Genomic DNA, 21903 nt, shown 5'->3' on the forward strand with positions numbered 1-21903 from the left:
TTCACTTTCATCCAGAAATCATAATAAAAAGCACCCCTTCCATCATTCTCCACAACCGAGCAGCAAATGGTCTAAAGCAGAGGGCATAAACTATTCCATTCTTTCAAACTACTGAGGACTTGGCTTAATTAGCAATTAAAAGCAAGTAGTACAAACGTTCCTTTCTCACTGCACATAATGGAGTCTTCATTGTTCTCAGATTTTTGGCCACAATTCGAGCAAGCTCCAAGTTTGCAACTGGCACTACAGGAAAACATTCTACCATTCAAAAGCAAAAAACAAGCCACCACCACGAAAGAAAATCAAATAATAAATAAAAACACAATTTAAGATGACAGCGTTTTTACTGGCAGGGAATAAACGGACTGCAACATTCCAATTCCACGTTTTTCCTCACAGAGTTTGAACTCATCTACACTCACAGATTAACTGAAGACAATCTCCAAGATCAGGCATCACAGTCCTACGCAATGATCGTATCCCCACCATCCACAATTACCTAACGAACCCTTACACCATCTTCCACAATTCTTTCACCTGTCCCAAATACATCTGCCTCCAATGTATTTCCATATTACAGTGCAGCTTCTGCTGCGCTCTCCACCTTTTTTAACATAGCAAATGTCTCCTTTCCAGATTTCCGTTCAACCATTAGCACTTCTTTCAAGTTATTTATGTCAAATAAACTTCTAAAAATTACTTGTACTAAGACTGTAGAGCGAAAAAAATCCCACCAATTCAGCAAAGATGGACAGTATATAACTAATCCCAGAAAACTGTCAGAACTAATAAATTTTTAACACATGAACTTGTAAGTTAACAAAGACCTTTAAAGGCAGAAAATGAGACCTAATTCTGCTCATTAGTTAACACAGATTGACGGGTTCTGCGATCTCATCTTACCTAGGCAACAAAAATTAACTCTGCTATAAGCATAAACACCTCCAAATCCTCCCCATATAGAACCAGGAGGCATTAAAGCCATTTCAACAATGAATTTCCTCCACACAGCAACTACAGTTAAGAAAGCCCTCAACTACAAAAATGTAACTTCTTAGTTAAATTCCATGTGCTCTTATACTAAAGATAGGATGTGTATCTAGGCTCAGGCACAGGGTGGGATTTTTGGTGTTGTTTGGTTTTGGCAGGGCCAGGAGCTGGACTTCAATGATCCTTGTGGGTCCCTTCCAATTCAGGATATTCCATTATTCTAAGTCTACTTGAGGGGTTTCATAGAGGCACCAGAAAAGGCTGGCTCAGATACACATCTCTGTACCACCTGATGCTCCCAGTTTCGTTTCCATGCACAATATTTTTTTTTAGTATTTTCCTCTTAAGCAGAGAGTACAGAAGTATGCGCTGTTCTGATTCAAAATTAGCTATACAGCTTCTTACTATAATTTATTTTTCAGAAATTATAAGGAGTAAAAGCTATACTCACTCTTTCCTCTGAATTAAAAAAGGAACAAATGAACACTCATTTCTGTTTAAAATCAAGCAAAAAACATTTTTCCAGTAGCAAAAAAGACCCTTAAGCCTTATTTGTTGATAATTTTAACAGGTAACACTTGAAATCTGATAGTCCTTCAGAATTTTGTAGTCTCCCACTTTTGAAAACTTACAAGTTAACAAAATCACAAATTCAAAAGTTCTGCCCTTCCAACCATTAAAGCCCAGGAGAGATTAAAAATCCTCAGAAAACAACACATTTTTGTGCACCACACCAGAAACTAAGAACATATGAAGCTTTGAGAACCATGGTGTATAAAATCTACCCTTGGTTATTGTATTTGTAACATGCCCAGAAGCTCCATTAAAGTTTACCAACCAATGTACATAATTTCTGCAGCTCTTTATTCTTCCCAAAATCATTCCACTTTTTCTCTCCTGCCAGAGGTTACTTCTGACAAGCTTTATGATGTTATATAATGGATGTTCTCCATTTTTCCTTCCACTTTATCTTACACTCTTTCTACACTTTGTTGTATTAAACTGCACAGTTAAATTCTCTAGATCAGCATCATTCTCCCTTACACAGGCTTTCAATTCCACACTTTCAACTATTCCTTTCAACATATCCATCTGTATCTTCCACACTTGCTCAGCTTTCTTTATCCTTCAAATCTAAAGGCAGCAAAACATGTCATGAGAGACACATGAGAGTTCTTGGCCTTCATTTTCACCCTGAGGAAAGAGCAGAAGCTATGGTTTCTTTACTGTTCCTTCCTTGAGGGATAAGGAGGGGAAAGGGAAGCAGCAGTCTAAGACAAAGACATAGAAAACACAGCCAACATCTTACTTTTATTTTAAAAACGGGAGAGAGTTCTGTTATACTCAGAACTTAAGAGCATGTAACTCTTACTAAGCTTTTTCACACCCGACACAAACTCTGCAATTTTGTTATCTCCATTTGGTTCCTGTTTACCTTATTTTTCAAATCTTTTGAGGCAGGCCCCAGCACCATCAAACACTTAAATGCTACTTAAGTTAGCAGTAATGTTTAGATGGTAACCAGGCACAAGATTCAGGTAGCTTCTGGAAAGAATAAAAACACTATGAATCACACTGCTGTTCCCCTCAGCCCCAAAATGGTCTGCATCACTAAGTCACCTACTCAATTCCATGGTTTCCTACTCTTCCTCACATCTAAGTATCCTTCTGCAACCTTTCTTCCACTTCCTTTAACAGAAAATGTCTTGCTTTTATTATAACACTATTTTCTGAAAAGCCTTCCCAAAAGACTGCTTCATTTCTCCACTTCCCGAAAACCAAACAGTGGCCTGATTTTCAGCAGTCATAAGTTCAAACATAATTCATGAAGCACTCAACTTAGATCCCTCAGGATCTTTCCTTCATTCAGAGTTTTCTCCTATATAGTCCTTCTTACATACATTCTGGCATTCTCTGCTGCTGCTCACACGTTCAGATGTGAACCTGTCCCACACCTGCTTCTGGCAGTGTAACTTCACAAAACACATGGTCTTCCCTTACAGAGAGCGACGAAGGCAAGTCACCGCACCCATTCCATCCCTCCTCTCCATGAAGAAAGAGAAGCTCTGGATGTTCCATCCCTGGCAGTGTTCAAGAACAGACTGAATGGGGCTTTAAGCAACCTGGTTTAATGGGAGATGTTCCTGCCCATAGCAGGAGAGTTGGAACTGGACAGTATTATCCAACCCAAACCATTCTGTGATTCTATGCAATCTAGTCCTGGCAACCTCTGCTTCCAAAAGAGGTAATTCCATTCTCCATAAGAAAATAAGGAGTAATAGTTTTATAAATATTCCTTACAGAAACAGTGTCACACCAACCAAGACCCACCCCAGCCACCCAAATCTCCTTCTCAAAGCACCATGCACAGCTTTTTAAGTCTGCCAAATGAACATTCACAGAATCAGAGAATACCTCAATGTAAGGGCACAAAAATGCTATAAAAGGCCATGGAATTCTTTGTTCTGGGTCCCCCTCTGCAGGCACCCAGCTCAAGACCTGCTGCTGTACCACTCCATTAAATTATTTATTTTTACCAATCCAATGCCCGAGTCTCTGCTGCACAAAACTCAAGGTCAAGCTCAAAGGAGGAAGTATGTCCAAGAGTCTGTATGAGCAAGCAGCTGCAAGGGGCACCCATCCATCAGCAGGCTCACTGGACACTCCTGCTGCAAAGGGACTCCAGACCCAGAAGTTAAATACAGTCTTACGTGGCGTGCATGTGACTCCTTGAATGGTGTGAGAATGCTCAAGCAGCAGTTTCTCCTTTAACATGAACAATCATCTATTCCAACCTTTCTTGGCAAAAGCACAGGCTGGACAAGCTGGCTCAGTGCTCTGTCCAGCACCATCTTGCAAGTGTCCAACACTGGAGAATCCACCACTGCCCTGGAGACATTATTCCAATGGCTGACTGTTCTCTCTGTGAGTTTTTACTGTGTTCATTAGGAAGTTAGTCCCCAAGAGTAACTTGTACCCATTAAATCTTGTCTTATCAATGTAACTCCTTGTAAAAATGGAGTTTCCATCTTCTTTGTAGGCACCCTTTAAATACAGGAACATGCTGATAGTACGTCCCCCCAAGCCTTATTTTTTCAAGGCTGAACAAACCAGGATCTCCCAGCCATTCTTCACACTGCAGCTGCTCAGTCCTTTGATAATCTTTGTAGCCCTTCTCTGGACCCTCTCCAGCCTGGCCACACCTTTTTTGTTTAGTGGGCACCAAAACTGCACACAAATATTCCAGGCGTAGCCTGCCCAGTGCTGAGTAGAGTGCAATGATTACTCCTTTGTCTTTGTTGGGGATGCCCTTGTTGATGCAATTCAGCCTCCCACTGGATACAGCATCCAACATCCCAGCATCTCCCTTTGCCACAGCAGCACACTGCTCATTTTTACTGGGCCAAATCCACCAGGACTCTCAGGTCCCTTTCCACAGAGTTGCTTCCCAGACTGCACTGCACCCCTGGGTCATGTTCTCCCAGATATGATACCTTTGTCTTTGCAGAACTTTTTAAGGTCTCATCAGCACATTCTTCCAACCTATCCAGGACTTTCTGCAGGGGAGCTCTCCTTTCTGCAGGTCCACTTCCCCACTCAATTTGGTACCTTCAACAAAATTCATGAGGGTGCACTTCATCCCTCCATGCAGATCACTTATGACAGTATTGAACAGTGACCCAATATCAATCTCTGGGGACCCCACTTGTGACAGGCAGCCAGTCTAAGAAGGAGCATTTCCCACCCTGCTCTGGGTGCTGCCCATCAGCCAGCTCCCATACACACACAGATCCCTTGTCTGGAACACAACACACCAATTTCTCCAGGAAAAGGCTGTGGGAAACTGCATGGAAAGACCTGAATCTGAGGAAGACAATGCCCACCACTAGTTCCATACACACAAAGCAGGTTACTCTGTGCTAGGAGGCAGTTAGTTTTGCCAAGAATGATTTGCCCTTGGTGAATCTGTGCCACCTTTTCCCAATCATGTGATTCATCCGACTTGTGACAGCCCCCAGGAGGATTCGTACCATAACTTTCCCTGGGACCGAAGTAAGACTGATGAGCTGATAATTTAGTGCATTCTTGTTTAAACCCTTCTGGAAGGTGGGGCAACATGAGCCTTCTCCCAGTGTTCTGGAACATTCCCCAATCCCCATGACTTCTCAAAGATTATGGAGAGCAGCCTCCCAACAGTATCCAGCCAGCTCTCTTAACACCCTCAGATGGCTAATTTGTAGGGGTCAAGTTCCTGCAATAGTTCACACACACCAATAATTCCTTCACTGACAGTAGGTCTGCACATGGAACTGGATTTTTGTTCCCAAGGTCTGGGGCCCAAGAGTGCTGGTAAAGAGAGAAGTGAAAGAGTGCAGAAAACCTCTGGCTTTTTAGCATTGTTGGCAACTGATTCACCTCTCCTGTTTAACAGACGGCCAGCATTTTCCTCTGTTTGCGCTTGTTGTTTATAATCCTGAAAAATCCTTTCCTGTAGTTTTTGACATCTCCAGCCACTTTCAAGTCCAGCTGAGCTTTTACTTTTCTAACTGCACCTCTGCACGCTCTGGCAATGCCCTTGTGGTTCTCAGTGGGTATTTGCTCATTTTTCCATCCCTGGTACACTCCTCTTTCGGTTTTAAGCAGCCTCAGGAGCTTGCAGTTAAGTCAAGAGGATCTCTTACTCCACCTACTTCCCTTCCATTTAAAGGGGATGGACTGGTTTCATGCTTCCAGAAGAGAGTTCTGCAAGAACTCCCAGCACTCACTAGCTCCTTTATCCTCCATGGAAGCCTCCCATGGAATCCCTCCCAACTCAGCTCTGAGCAACCAGAAACCAGCTCTTTGAGTTTCTAAAACCTCTTAGTACTAACCTTCAATAGTGGTTATTTAAAACTAGTGAGTTTTCTATTTTTACTAGGTTATTTTTGATCTGAAACAGTTCTCCAGCCTGGTCCATCCCACAGACCAAAAGATGGTTTCACTGAAAGATATGAGAAGCAACAGAGAATACTTAAAATTCTGTTACCTAGAAGAAAAATACCTAAAAATAAAGTCTTAACTTCAATTCATCATTCTACTCTGTACTCCTGTGCAGGTAAGTTTTCAAATTGTAAGATAATGAAAACACTGCTTAAACAGAAAGTTAAAATGGACTAGAGTGGAAACAACAGAAGAATTCCGACAAAAAAAATACATCTCTTGGCTCTGTTCTAAAAGCTATTGCAATGAATCTCTTGTCTAATGCTACAAACAATATTCTGAAATTGTTCAGAATTTTAAATTCTCAAAACGGAAGCAGAAATTTAATGAAAAGCACATTCACAATTCAGTCTGCTTTAGACTAATAACCAATCAATATTGAGAAGTGAATCATAATCCTCAAATGCCACTGTGAGGAAAGGAAATTACTTAAAGCCATTTTAACAAACAACAATTAATTTAACAACTTACCACAAAAGAAATTCATATGCAGACATACAGTGTTCTATTTGTAATTCATCACACACTTTCAGTCACTCCCTTTACGAAACTGTAAATGAGCTCTTAATTCTACATCTTAATTAAATAAGCTTCTGCCATGAACGCTACACATAGCAAATCCAAGAACCATAAAGGAAGGTAATTCGTCAATACAGCTCTGATGGTGACCCATGCATCCTCTCACACTCCAAAGTAAAAGTACCTGATAAATAATATTCTTCAACTCCCAAATATGCTTAATGGGGGTTTTGTTCATTAACATGGTATTTTATGTACATAAGGAATACCTTCCTATGATTCTTTAAATAGAAAGAATAGTATTCAGTATCAAGAATAATACCTGAACCACAGAGAAACTTTGACAAACAGAGGCTCATTTTTAGAAATGTACAGTTCAACAAACTTTGTAATGGCCACAAGCAAACTATCAAATGGCCCAATCTACTTGTGAGGGTATCAGCAGAACTCATCTTGAAAACAAGCTTTGAACAGACCCACATTTAACCAGGCCAGTCTTGTAAAGAGCCCGTCCACAGAGGAATTACTCTACTATGGCTATTTCTTTAGTCTGCTTATCCATAAAGCGGAAACATGTAATAAATATTTAAGTATTTTCTCTTGCTTTACTGAACTTCCTTCATCCAACAAACTCAGATTAAACTATATTAAACACAATTCCTTTCTTTCTTCACACCAAAAACGTTCTGCAAGGTACTAAGGTTATCCTCTTATATGCACCTATACAAATCCTGGCAGCCTTCGCAGAGCTCCATACAAGACTCACTTATTTCAATTCTGTCTGGTTTTAACTACAAATAAGCATTCTGCAAGATTAACATTGCTAACATTTTCTACAAAAAGTCAACTGGTCTCTATAATGACACATCAAGTTTAATAAGCATCACTTCAATGTTTAATTGTGAAAACAAATTACTCAAACCTTAGGCTTCAAGTACCACAGCTGCAGGACTTCACCAAAACGAGTTAAAACAAAAAAGTAACTTACGTGAGTTTTTAATGTAAAATACAAGGCAGGTGTGACACTAAAGGACTGAAGCTGCATCCGTGTACCTATCTGCATTCAGGATCAGCAGGACAATGGTTCGCCTCCTAGAATTACCTGATCCAGTACTAAAACCTGCCACCCATCTCAGTGCTGCACTCACCTCACACTCACAGCCCATCCCTTAATTCATTTCTGCTGAAGCTCATCCAGGCCCTTTAAGCAGTAACTAGTTTTTACACAGCTATTTAAGTATTCTCCAAGTACAAATATACACATTTCCTTCCCTTTCAGACTGTTGAGGATACAGCAAAATCACTCCCATTATCCAAAAATTTTACTAGGTGAGGACCAAGAAGAACTACTTTTGTTCTGTAATCTGAGAATGACCTTAAGTTTAACTGATGAATCTGTAAGGCTGGAAACCAGAACTTAATTTCTCGACAGAACCTAAGTTTGCCTAATTGTCAGTGGGATAAAGAAAAACAGTGGGCCATGGCATATAATTATGGTACTGGAAAGTCTTGTGACAAGTGTTAATCAGGAAAAAGTCACTTTATAGCCATAAACATTTTCCATGACACTCTTCAATTTTGTATCGTCTCACTAATATAATGAAAACAAATGTTTCTACACGCACCAAGTTATCCAAGCATGAAACATCTACTCTTTTCTAAAACGGTGTAACAGACATATGGCATAGCTTTTAGAAGATGCTTTCAACACTTACTTCAGATGGTATCAACATTTGCAGATAGTTTTACCTCTATAATTACCAAGTCCACTCAACCCACTACGGTGAACAAACAGCTATGCAGGCTGGCAAGAGGCACAGATCCATGCTGAAAGCACACCTGAATAATACCATGCACGGACAAAGCTTTAGTCTGTCTATTCCTTCTTCACACACTGTATTTGGATTCACCCAGAGAGAAATTTGAAAGCTAGAGGCCATGGTTATCGCGACGCACAAAAGGATCAATGGTTAAATTACTGGAATGGAATGAAAACAGTTGTGTCCCACACTTGCCACAGTTTTTCTTCACACTTTCGAAATTTAAATAATTTATCAGAACTTCTCTTCCTCGGCTGCTAAAATACAGCACTATTTCCCTCTCTACTCCATCCTGAACCACTGCCCACCTTGGCTGTTTGATTATTAAAGTCTGTAGGGCATGAATTACCTTAACTTGATGAACATGTACCACTTAGAAAAATGGACCACTTCAGCCTTCAGACTAGTAGAGCAATACTTAAAAGCTATAATATGTAACATGCAATCAACAAAAAAAAAATTCTTACATTATATTCCCTATTAATAGTCTCTTGATAGTGAATATAAAGCTTGCTGAAATGCAAATGCCAACACACCAAGTGCCCTGCAATCCTAACTACATCTCTACAAAAGCACGTTGTCTGTGGACATGAGATCCATCCTTCTCTCTTCATTAACACATTAAAATGACAAGTGCAATGTTTCTGACTTCATCAATTTTCTTGCCTTCAAAAAGTAGTACCAACACTGTACTTTACACTTAAAGAACAGTCAAAACATTCAGGGATATATGTTTAGAGCAATAAAATCCCACTATTTTAAGAAAAAAAAAAGCCTCGAACACTAGTTGTGAAAGTATCAAAACATGCTAAGCATTTCATACTTACAGTACTGTGTAATGTCCATTTGAAACAAAGCTGGTTTTAACACCAGATGAAGTACAAATACTGCAAATCTATAACCAAGTTTAAAGTACCAGGATACACAACCATTACATACACTATGGCTGTAATTACCAAGTACAAACATGGTACAACCATGAACTACAGAATGTGTCACCCATTACACCTTAACTGGATCCTAAAAAGCTGCACCCTATTAACACAAAGGCCAAACTGCATACAAAAAAACCACTGATCTTTCAAAAATCTATGTATGGCTCAGTTAAAATTCTCCAATAAACACACTTTAAAAAGTGACACCTTCAAAAAAGGCTAGGAAACCGGTTCCACCCATGACACAATTTACAAAATTTTTATCCAAGTTCAACTTGCTCCACAGGACAGACAGTACAGTAGACAATAAACAATAGGGAATGCACAATATATTAAAAAAAACCCAACAAACCAAACATAAAGGAACAACTCAAACATAAATTTACAGAAATTAAGAGAGGCTGCCCACTTCCTGGAATGCCTTACAAATGTCTCCTGGTACCAATTCCCAGTTTCTCAATTCCCAGTACTGCCATTATGTAAGGCAAACACTCTTAATTCTTTTTCAAGCAATATTTCTTTGTTTTGATGAAAATAAATCAAGCCAAAATGTTTCCAAAGTTATTAAAAAAGAAACAAAACCACTTTACTACGCTGAGACTAACCTGCTAAAATGTTTTCCTGCGTAATTATTTTTCAAGCCATTTGTTATAAATGAAACTGAGAATATTTAATTATGGATTAGTAGGAAATTAACGTTAACGTCAACACCAAAAGGACAAAGTCAACATATATGAATTCACACTGTCCAAAACTACTTTTAAACAAGCAATACCTACAAATGTAAGAAAAATGAAAGAATATTGTCACTGTGCACTGAATTTGTAAGCTTCATAAAAGCACAGATAAGCACATTGTTAATTTTGTCAACACATGTGGCCTTTACACAAAGGAAATACCATTTTAAAAATCAGCTGGAAAACAAAAGGGCCGCAAAACCAAGAGAGGTAACACAGACTAAAACATGGCTTATTGTGTGGAACTACTTCATCTCTCTAAATCGACTTCAACATCAATACTTTTAAATGGAAATATGCTTCAGATTTTGTCCACAGGATATGACAAACTGATTAAACTCAATGAATAGAAATTAACAAGCATCTTATACCCAATAATACATCGGACCAGCTACATCAACCCACATCTGTATAGATGCCAATTACAGCTTATGAAACGATGGTTTGTCACTGCAATCAAGTCAACTTTGGCTAAACACTGGAAACATAATCAAAAACAAAAAAAAAAAAAGGAAGAAAGAAAATGAAGGAAGAAAGAGAAAGGAAATGCTTTGCAATTCACTTCCAATACAATGGATATCCTCGGCCGCCCCCCCCCCCCCAAGTAATCTTTAAGCTTCACCTCCTGCCAGAATGCCTTCCTGGGAGAAAGAGACATCAAGACAGCAGCAGGGTTTTTGTTTTGGGTTTTTTTACTCTTCACGTTAATGTTCTTGTCAACTACGGAAGCGTAACAGTGGGCACTTTCTCCTACACAAGACTGACTACGTTGGGTTTCCAGCATTTCAACCAGTTTGAAAGGTGATCTCCCAATTTCCCTCCCCTCTTCCCCAAAACCACACTAACTGCAAACTGTGATTTTCAAGCTCCTTTTTTCTGCAAAATAAACAAAATTTTTGGCAACAGAAAATTCCATTCCTTTGTCACACATACTCACAGCATGTACACCATTACAGGAAAGTTTCTTTGGCTTATCACGTATCCAGTACATGGGGCAACATTACAATATTCCTGATCCTTAATATATACCTTCAATAATTCATAACATTGTATAGAACTCATGTCTTATCTTCCCTTTTGATTTGCTACACCCAGCAGCAGGGCTCAGCTTAGTTCACAATACTACAGCCCATACATCCTACAAAGCAAAACTGCCAAAAAGGGGGGACTGCAGACCTGGAGCATGAATAGAACCCACAATGAAATTAAAGCTCTAGACACAAAGCTTCCTCCATCCCTCAAAAAGATCCCAGTTTTCTTAAATCCTGTCAGGGTGTGGCTTCATTAAACCAAACTTCCTACTGCAAAGGCCTCCTGCAATCCCCTCCAAGCCGATGCACACCTCAGTGAACCCCACCAAAAATAAGTAGTGTCTTCTTGCACCCAGGCACCAAATTTAAGCCCACAGACTCCTGCTGCACAAGTACCCAGGCAGGGAACAGAGCTGTTCCCCAAACACTTACAACCCAGGGCATCCCATCAGTCTCCCCAGACAGGTACCCTGCTCCTGCCACCTCAACCACAGGTAACCAGGGAGTGCTGCCAGGCCCCACAGAGCACTCACTGCTACAGCCTGGAAGCCTCTGGAAAAGGTTCAATAGCGGGTGTGCTCCTCTTGCATGGAGGGGAGCACTGATAAATTTCTGCCTTTGTGAAGGATTCCTCTGGAAACATGACTCAATGGTTTTCCTTACCTGCTACGCTTGCACATAAATCTCACACAGTAACGCGCTGCCTTGTAGATTCTTACATCAGTCAGTCAGGATTTCATAATTATGGAGTCTAGGGTCTTTGTTAGCTGTTGTTGCTCCATGCACAAAAGGAAACATTTTGTTGCTATCACTGCAAAACCGATTAATTAACTGCACGTATATTCGGACGCAGTTTCTACAATAAAAATAACTGCTACATTGAATTAAAGTGGTCTGCTAGATTAATTGTTCTAAAGCTTTCAATAGATCATAAATTGCATGAAGCTTCAAACACACAGAAAAAGAATGAAGCAGAAAATACCTTAAAAATAGCAACTTAACGGTAACAGAAACACAAGCACGTTCCCTCAAAGTAAAAAGCACAAACAAAACCGAAACTGGTTCAAGCCAAGAAATTCCTCTTAACATCTCTGCACCGAGCAGTAACGTTTTAATCCCTCCACTTCCTTAAATAATCTACCTTTCTCAAAAACAAGTTTTACAAAGAACATGCTTTGTGAGTTACTGTGCAATTCATAACTGTACAAAACATCATCCAAAAACTGAAGTGAAATAGCAAAATATTTGGTTTGCTAGGGGTTTTTTTTAGTATTCACTGCATGGATTTGCAGCTTAACACAGTAAAAGAACATACAATGGTATTTCTGGAAACGTGTTTTAAAACTATCAAAACGCCCCACAACTTCAGATTGTATATACTAAAATTACAATTGACTGGCATTAAAAAAAAAAGCATTATACATAAGAGAGGCACAAAACTCAACTAATAGGCTGGATTGCTTCTTGCATCACTTAATTTTACAGTACGCAAAATAAAACTTAACCCAGGGATTTTATGCGACACACAATCTAATGAGATACGAAGCTTTTATTTTCTATCTGGCATCCTTAAGCTCTATCCCATACAGATTCAGTCTAATATTTCCGATAGCCTCAGCAGTATTCACAGAGCAGACATGAGTTCTGGTTCACCAACAGTTAATGTACATTATTTAACTGTTTGACATGTCACTCCCCTACCTTTTTGATTAATGGGAAGAAGTGCTCTTATAAATAACTCTGAAAATCGAAAGGAAACCACGGGACTTTTTTTTTTTTTTAATATAAGCACAAAGGAAAGTGTACTTGCTTTTCCTTCCATCCCTCCCCCCTCCCCCCACGTCCTGACATTGAGCTTTTCCAATCCTGCCAGAAATAAACACCCAAACACAAGCAAAGGCCTAGGCTATCCAACTCGACATGCTTCGGAGTCAAATCTTCAGATCAACCAAAACCAGCAGCAGAAAAAAAAATTCTCCACGATACAACCCGGGCACAACAATGGGATGAGCAGTGTCAAACGACAGGCTACTGACAGGAACAAGCCAGGAAGCAGGAACCAGAGGAGCACTGTCCCCTTTGCTTCAGCCGTGTAGCATTTTAAAAACAGTTCCACTTATTCTGTTACCCGAATGTTTCCCTGGCGTTTGGTGTTTAAGCACAGCTGGCAGACACTCGGCCCGCACAGCCTTTGTCAGCAGCTCACGGATGGGCAGCAGAACGTGCTACAGGTTGATAAGGAGGGCACCGGCTCTGCAAAGCAGCAGGAAAGCGCCCAGAAAGAACTTGGGATGCGCAGGAGAGTTTCCCTCAGCCTTCACCGGGGGCTCCACGCTCCCCATATTCGCTCCCGGTGTTTGTTTCGTGTTTACCTCCCCCCCCTTCTCTTTCTCCTCCCTGTCCGGCCATCTTGGGCCGACAGGAGCAGCCATTACTTAACTAAATGACAGGGCCAACAACTTTCCACAGAGACAAACACCTCTTTCCAGACACCGGGCAGGGCAGCCGCAGCCCGCGGGACGCCCCGCTGCCTGTCAAGCCGGGACGGCGGGCGGGACGCGGGGCTCGGCGAGGACCGGGCACGCTAGACGGAGGCAGCGGGGCCCGCAGAGTAAACAAGTCACTCTGACGGGCTCCTAGAGCCGCTCAGCGCCGCGCCCGCCCCGGCCCGGACCCCGCGCTCCCTGCGGGCTCCGGCCCCGGCTCCGCTCCCGGCGGCTGGGGGCGAAAACCACGAGGGAGGGTCCGGGGAGCGGCAACGTCAGCAGCGCCGAGCGCGCCCTCCCTCCCTCGCTCTCCCCCGCTGCCGCCGCCTCCCCCTCCTCGTCCCCCGCCCTCCCCCCCCCCCCCCCCTCCGCCCCCGGTCCCCCTCCCCCGGCCCGTCCGCTCCCGGCCCCGGGCTCCGCCACTTTCCCGTCCTGGGGCTGGACAGGCACTCGCATGGCCACGCTCCCCTCGTCCCGCTCGGGGAGAATGGTGGGGGGCGTTAAAAGGAAAGGGGCAAAGGAGGCAGCAACGCGCAAAGACCCCGCGGAGGTGGCGGTGCCCCTCGCACACCCCTTGCACACACTCACCGTGCGGGCCCGGGGGTCCCGAGGGAAGGGGCGGCGGGGCCGCCTCGCTCCCCATCCCCCGTTTCTCTCCCCCCTCCCCCCCATCCCCGCTCCACATCCACCCTCGCGCTTACCTTTAACAGCAAGGCCTTCGTTCTGGCGCCATCTTCATGAAGCCTCAGAAATCCGAAGAGCCGGCTGCAAGGAGGGGAGCGGGCGGGAGGGAGGGGAGAGAGAGGCACCGGCGTTAGCGAGAGTCAGCGCGGCGGGCGGGCGAGGGCAGAGCGCGGCCCGGGAGCGGCGGCGCACGGGGAGCCGCGGGCAGGGGAGCGGGGGGACACGGAGGGAGCGCGGGCCGAGCCGGGACACGGAGGCGGCCGGGGCGCAGTGGGGAGCGGGTACCTGTCGAGGCCGGATAGGGCTTCTCTCTCCTGGGCTGTCAAGCTGGCGAAGTCCTCCTCGCTCTGGCCGCTCGCTTTCCCCGCCGCCATTTTCTTTTCCTCATCACCGAAAGGAGCAGCAGAGGCGGCGGCGGCGAGCGACACTCCGCACGATTTCATGGAAACGCAGCGTAATTAACTCGCGGATCGCACCCCCCCCTCCCTGCGCGCCCCCAACACCCCCCAGCGCCGGGCGGGGCGGGGTGCCCGACACACACACACACCACAACTTTTATTACAACAACAACAGCCGGCAGGGAGGGGGAGGGAGGGAGGGGAGGGGAGGGGAGGGGAGAGGGAGGGAGGGAGGGAGGCGGGGGGAAGCCCCGCTGCTCGGAGGAGGGAGGGAGGGAGGGAGGGAAGGAGGGGGGAGGGAGCCCCAGCGCTGGAGACTCGGGGGAGGAGGAGGAGGAGGCGGCGGCTGCGGATGGCGGCGGAGCGGTGTTTACATCGCCGCTCGCCGCCAGCGGCGCGGGGAGCCGGGGTGTCGGGGAGCCGGGGGAACCCTCCTCGCCCGCCCCGCGGCTCGGGGTGTGTTTTGCCGCCCGTACAAACTTCCCCGGAGCCGCTGCCCAAAGTTGTTGTAATTGTGTCACACCGCGGACCCCGCGCGCCGCCACCGCGACCCCCCCGTCCCGCCCCGCCCGCCCGCGTCCGTGCAGCCAATCAGCGCCGCCGCCGCGCCCCACGTGACCTTTGTTGACTTACGTCAGTCATTGCGCTCCGCCGCCGCTGCGCTCCGGTTTGGTTGGCCCTCGCTGCCCGCCTCCCCCGCCGGCCTCACGCCATTGGTCGGTAGGTGAGCAAGGGGGTGGGGTTTCGGAGAGCCACCGTTTGTGATAGGTCAAGGGGGCCGTCAGTCACACAAGCTTTTCGATTAGCGAGCACCAGCAGGCTGGAATGCGCCTTTAAAAGGGGACGGGGGGGGGGGGGGGGGGGGTCGGGGGGGGGGGGCGCGGGGGTGGGAGGAGGAGGAACGAAGGAGGGCTGCGCTCACGGGTGGAGTTGCGTAACGGGGGCTCCGGGCTGGAGGAGTGGACGCCGCTGAGGAAGGTGCTATGTCCCACCGGCGGGAGGCAGTAGGCACCCTCATGCCCCCCCCCACCCCATCGCCCTGCCTCGGGCGTGGCGCTCTTGGCGCAAGCGGAAAATAAAGGCTTCCCCGAGCGGGGACAGGGCAGAATGGGGCTGCGAGGGGGGATGCCTGGACGGCGGGTAACGCTCATGCGGAAGGGCGGGGGCTACCCCCGCCGTTGGTTTCGCCCACGCGCCCCCGCCTCCCCCGGGAGCCCGTGACAGGTGGAGCGGCCCCCGCCGGCGCGCGCGCCCCCGCGGCTGTCACGTGGCGCGGGCCGCCGCGCGCGCTTCGCGTGAGACGCACGGGAAGTCTCGCGATGCCTCGGGGGCCTCAGGGCGTGAGGGTGGGGAAGGCCCGGCCCGGCCCCGGCTGGAGCGGTGGGAAAATCGCGAAGGATGGAAATGGCAACACCTGGGAATTTGCGCTTCTGGAGACGCCTCGTGTGTGAGTAAAGCTCTGAATTTCTTCAGGCGCGGAAAGGAAAGGGGGTTTGCTGCTTGCTTCCCCCGCTTCATATGGCTTATCGCTGCTCCAGCCCGACTTGCAGATGAAGCGTTACCTGAGCATCATACAATGCCTTTAGGGACCTAAAAGATCGTCTCATTCCAATCCCCTGCCGTGGACAGGGACACTTTCCCCTAGACCAGGTTGCTCAGAGTCCCATCCAACCTGGTACTGAACACTTCCAGGGATGGGACATCCGCGCCTGTTCCTGTGCCTCCACCCCATCCTTGGGTTCCTTGATTCCTCCACTCTTCCCAGCTCAACCTGGAGCCCGGGGACCACGTTTCGCTTTAGAGTACCACACAGCCAGGAGGCTTTAGGGTTTTTTATGGAAGATGTTTGCAAATCATTCGATCTTGGCTCTGCTGTGGTGTGTACGAGGAGGTGAGTCCTGCTTCAGGTGTGTGAGGGCACAGCTCATCCCCATTTTGCTGGGAAATGGATTAGAACAGCCTTCTGTAACAGCACTGCATCACTTTTCTGGTGCCTGGCTGAAGCTTCATGTCTGGGTTGGCTTTTCCCATTTGAATTTCTTGTTTGATGATTGCCAGGTGCTCTAAAGCAAAAGTAAAGCCATTAGCTGCCTTTGGGAATCAGGTCAACAAGGTAAAAGAGCCGCTTATGCAGGGGCTGCTGCCGCTTGCTGGTTCTCCTTTAATTGCTACTCTCCAATCGTGTGCTTATGAAACTGAAGCATATTTCTGCCTCTCTAAGTGTTAAACTAACACGTGTCAGTGATGTTTTTCAGGTGGATCCTCACATGTTTTTTGATCCTGATGGTGCAGAGACCTTGCCAGGATTGGACACCTGGTCAAGACAAAGTCTTAAAATAATGCAAATGAAGACTCATAGTAGTGTGTCCATGCTCCTCTTAAAAGCAGACTTGTAGTGTAGCTCTCCTTTCTGATGCAAATCCCGAAAGAACAGAAAAAAAACCACCTGAGTTTGATGATGTTGCATTTCTTCATAAAACAGCAGCCAGTTTAAGAGTATTAGTGTAAGAGACAGGCATTTGTGTTTAAAGGACTTACAAGTTTGGAGTCCAGATAAAGACCAAGTTATTTTTGGTTCTGGGAATGGGCAATGGTCTGCTAATAGTGGAAAAAGAGCTATGATCAAACATCTGTGTTCGTCTCTATTGTCCATGGCTTCTCTGTCATGGATTTGCTCCTCAGAGTTTCCTCAGGTGCCCAAATCAGTGCCAAGAGCCTGACTGGTTGGGAATGTGCCATAAATACAGGATTTCAATGTAGATTGTTTTTGAGGATCTTGACTCCCAGGTGTAAAGTTTTCATTTTGCAGTATCCTGAGTATAAATCAGCAGAAAGGAAAGTAGGCAAAACCATTTCTCAGTGTAAGGAAGCATTTCTCTTGCTAAACTACAGGGCAAATCAGGAAACTGTAGAAGCAGAGTCCTTGTCCAGCTGAAACTTGTGTGTACCTGAAGTCACAACAACTGAGTTACTTCCCAAGTACTGTCAGTGCCACTCTTAGTCCCATATACCCTGCCTAAATTGATACGATTGAATTTCCAGGTGCCTTTATTCATTCGTTTGTTTGTTTATTTCTTTGCTGTCACTTCCAAGTCAGGTCGCAAATTGGAAGGAGCAGTAGATCAGTCCCTGTTGGATAAGATTGAAATCTCATAGTCTTCTGTAATCCAGACATACTTTGTAGTCCCCTGCAGCAAGCTTCCTCCCTGGTAAAACAATGGTGCTTGAAGCTGGGTATATCAATTCAAACTGGGTTTTTATTCCTGCTTTTTGAAGTTCCGGGCAGCTGCAAGCCTTGACCTGTTAAGCAAGTGAGGGCAGTGGTCATCTCCTTACCCAAGAAGCTCAGGAGCCACATGTGATCTCTACTGACACTGCTGTTTAACAAAGGATTTTGAGGTGTGGAGTCAACGTTATGCTCCCAATAGCTCAGGAGACCTCTGACTATGAGGCAAATCCTTTTGCAGTAGAGCAGGCAAAATGTGATGAGACAATCTTTGATTCATGTGACAAGGTGCACATAGTGAAAAGACAGCAAAGAGAAAAGCAGGCTGACCTACAGAACCCAAAGGATGCTATTTTGTGTCCTACAAACATAAATCTAACACTTGCATTGTTGCCATCTAGCCAAATTTTAGTTGACCTGCCTGAAATACATGGCTATTTGGCATGTAAGGGAAAGCAGCATAAACTAGTAAAGCCTGGCAATAGTTAGTCAGGGAGAAAGCAGTTTCATTAACCTTTTTATTTTTCTGCATTTGTTTTCCCTACTGTTGTTTTCTTCATTTACTCTGAGGTGAAAGAAGAAAAGCTTAAATTACTAAACTGTTTTCTTGATATTTGGAACAAAAATTCCTGTGGTGCTTCATTTTTGTACTTTAGCAGTGGCTTCTCTACTGTCCAGAGGTTCATAGTAAAATGACCTGCAATTTTCATGTTCCCTGTACTACCCACATTAAAGTTCTGATGAGTGTTGTGGGATGTTTTATGTTTTGACAGCATATGGTGGTCAAGAAAGTGGGGAAGCTGATCTAAACTCCAAGGTTTTGGGATGTTTTGTTTGGGGTTTTTTCCCCCCCACAAAAAAAAAGGCAAATCCTTTTGCTAGCAATAAGGAAAATCAATACACGGGTAGGAGAATTATTGAAAATAGGAAAAAAGTCATCCTGATACTGTTTCACTATGTTGATGAAAAAATTGCTCTTTAATCTCAGAAATACTTTACTAACTTTTGGTAGTAAGGGGAGTAAAAGTGAACTGGTCTAGGAAATGCCTTGTTATAAAAAAAAAAAAACCTTGTTTTTTATAATGAAAGTTTTAAAAACAAGGCTAAATGCTTTGGGTATTGACCTTAATTATTATTGTACTGTCTTGCTTGAATCATGTAGGCATTTTTGTCTATTGCCCTCTGTGTCCTTGGTTAGCACGACTTTAAAACCTGGGTTGTCTTTGAAAGGCTTAATGCTGGAATTCATTTGGAATTTAAGTGGTAATTCATGGTCATAAGAAGTCCATGCAGTCACTAGGTAAGCAGTAATGTCCATTCCTGTGCAGCAACATGTCAGCAATTCATTCTACTACATGGAAAAGCACGGATTTGTATCATGACCTTAACTGTATCCTGAGCTGTTTTCATGAAATTCAGAAAGCAGTGGATTTTTGGGTTTTCTGTAGATTTGCTGTGTAGGAGACCAGTTCTCTGCATGCCAGCATGAACAGTGACTGTTTGCTGAAGCTCTACCAGTAGAAGAAACGACTGCTAGAAGAGCTCTATCCTATTTTTGCAGTATATAGATCTATGTTATACTGACAGTTTCTGCTGACGTGGAGAAATAAATAATGTGAAAAATTATACTTGTCCAGGAAGTCATTCCTTTACAGTGCTTCTGTTGGTAGATTCTTGGATCTCCTTTTTAATTGTGCCTGTGCCTCCCACCTCCAGCACTTTTGGTTGTGTCTTTGGTGTGTTTTCCGAAAGTGGAAATGTTTTCATTTGTGGTTGTAGTTTCAGCAAGTAAGTAGGTGAATGTCTGCCCTCCCTGTAGGTAGGAACTGGATGTGGCAGCTTATGACTTGCCACCTTCCAGAGAAATCACGTGTTTGACAGGAAATGATCCTGAAGGATCTCTGGATCTCTGCTCTTCCAAAACAGTCTAGAGAAACTGAGATTTCTTGCATTTGTTTCTATGCAGGAATTTGATTGTGTCTGTTGAGAAGATGATAAAATACTGTGCTTGTATTTGTCTTCAGATTGACGGTTGTAACTTAATAGAATTTGCCAAATGCTGTAGAGAAGAGGTGGTTTTATGTGTATTGACTTAACATTAGTTGCTGAGCTGATACCTTTGTAGCCTACTGGTTTTCTGGCTTGGAAGTAAAAAAATAAGTAAATCACATTTCTAAACCAGCTCTGAGCAAAATTATGCAGGTTTTTGTGTAAACATTTGAAAAGATCCAATCCTGATGCTTTGCAAACCAGGTGAATGGATAACTTTTGTGAATCCTGGGACAGAATCCATTATTATCCAAAACACTTTATTATCTGGTATTTTTGTTTTTCTCCTAGAGCAGAGGATGTCACATGCTCTTACTGGATTTAATTTAGTGTTTCATATTCAAATCTTTTTGAGAAAGTATCTGGGAATTACTTACTTTAACAGCCTCAGCTGTTTAAATGCTGCTTTTTAAATATTTTTGTGGATGTCTAAAAGGACAAAATCTTCAATTACTAATCTAAAACACTATTTTGGTTGTAGTCTCTCTTTTGTGTCCATTTCCTACATCTGCCACTTTTTAAATCAGGTATTTTGCACAGGTGATGGTGGATACTAAATCTTGTACTGGTGCACAGATGAGAGTTTTAAGGGTGCAAACAGCAGAAGCAGCTTTGGGACATTGGGTGTGGCAGAGTCAAAGCCTTGGCTCAAGAAGCTCCATCTTGCACTTACTAAACACAAAGCATGACAATTCCCCATCCTTGTCTAAGCACAGTTCAGGATTCCCTTGCAGCAATGGGTGAGTCAGGGCATTTCAAATGAAATAAAACATCATGCTTAAATCTGAAGACTTAGTTGCTATAGGACAACTCTCTTATATTTTTGAATGTTCCCAAAATGAGGTGGCATCCTGTTAACTCAATGTATAGGACACAACTGAGGACAAAACAGGGTTGTACTCAAAGCATGAAAATGTGTTCATTGTATGTAACTGGGAAACACCAAACTGAAATTTGCTTTTTTTTTTTTTGCTTTCTGTTTTTTACTTTTTTAAGTTTGTTATTATCAAGAGGCAGATTATGTTTAGAATTTCTCTAGGGGTTTGTGCTCCACTGTGTGTTCTGTATGTCACTAAGAGTTGGATCAGGCCTCTCACAGAGCTAGACCACCAGGATGGTGTGAGGAAGATGAGTAGTTTCTACAATCAGCTTTGACATTCATAAAACCAAAAGCTAACCCTGCCTTTAAGTACATTTTTTGTTGCTTCCCCCTTCAGCTGCACTTCAGTGAGACAGGAACTCCCTAGGAATGGCTGGGAGAATTTCCCATCTTACAGTTTCTCAAGATATGGTTTGGTTTCTGTTTGGAAGTTTGCAGCTGTGTATTTGTACAAATACACTCAGTGCTACTGAAGTCAGTTTGTGGGTTCTTCTCTAACGGTGTTTTGGTTTGGCTTCTTGTCTGTAAATGAGTCCTGTGGTGGTTTACTCCTGTGAGGAAAGTTAAAACAGTGTTTTTCTCCATGGATATATAATCCCAAACTGAAAGCTGAGTGAGAAGAAGGAAATTGCCATTGGTCTCAATGGGACAAAAGTTTCTTGGGAAATGGGGCAGCAAAGGGAAGCTTCACTGAGAATCTGCAATGTTTTCCAAAGCCTTGATATCCTTAACTTGATTCTTTTTCTGCCACTAATGGATACACAAAATTTCACTGTAAATTGTGAATTCAGATCTTCATATAACAAAATAGTTGTCCAGTGGCTTCTCAGTATCAGTGAGAAGAAAGTTTCTCTGATATTCCTTCCTCTCAGTCAAAAATATCCACATCCTTTGATGAATTCAGATACTTACATGTAGTTAATCGAAGTTACTGGAGTCTGGACTAGAGACCATGAAAGTAATGATGCAATTGGCACTATTTTAAAGACATAAAAGTTTGAAAGTGCATGGACGCATTTCTTCCCAAGGGTAGTCTATATAAAAAAGGACCAGGATATAATCTTAAGAAATTTACATTGCTCCTGTTCACGTTATAGTTGTTTCTTATACAAAAAAGAGGACAAATGTGTGATTTTTAAATACTTTTGTTGTCGATCATGTAATTGGG

At 43.9% G+C, this 21903-nt stretch overlaps 2 protein-coding genes across 16 annotated transcripts in view; one reads left to right on the forward strand and one right to left on the reverse strand.

The window, feature by feature from the left end:
* Nucleotides 1-14772, reverse strand: part of KDM6A (lysine demethylase 6A) — a 151896-nt gene extending 137124 nt beyond the window's left edge. For 7 of the 15 annotated variants that reach the window (XM_042034348.1, XM_042034385.1, XM_042034394.1 and 4 more), the window contains exons 1-2: nt 14468-14771; nt 14200-14263 (exon numbers count right to left, since the gene is read on the reverse strand). In XM_042034348.1, the coding sequence (XP_041890282.1) occupies nt 14200-14263; nt 14468-14625 (222 nt within the window). In that variant the 5' untranslated portion in view covers nt 14626-14771. Of the gene's footprint in view, nt 1-14199; nt 14264-14467 lie in introns of all 15 variants that reach the window. The other 8 variants (XM_042034447.1, XM_042034403.1, XM_042034412.1 and 5 more) reach the window with 2 other exon arrangements.
* Nucleotides 14773-15888: 1116 nt separating this feature from the next.
* Nucleotides 15889-21903, forward strand: part of FUNDC1 (FUN14 domain containing 1) — a 46046-nt gene continuing 40031 nt past the window's right edge. Inside the window, exon 1 of the mRNA XM_042034500.1 lies at nt 15889-16027. Coding sequence (XP_041890434.1) covers nt 15979-16027 — 49 coding nt within the window. The 5' untranslated portion in view covers nt 15889-15978. The remainder of the gene's footprint in view (nt 16028-21903) is intronic.

Source organism: Corvus kubaryi, unplaced genomic scaffold, assembly GCF_017639235.1.
Source record: "Corvus kubaryi isolate FWS band 111438036 unplaced genomic scaffold, C.kubaryi_AGA036_p1.0 133, whole genome shotgun sequence".
NCBI lineage: Eukaryota > Metazoa > Chordata > Aves > Passeriformes > Corvidae > Corvus > Corvus kubaryi.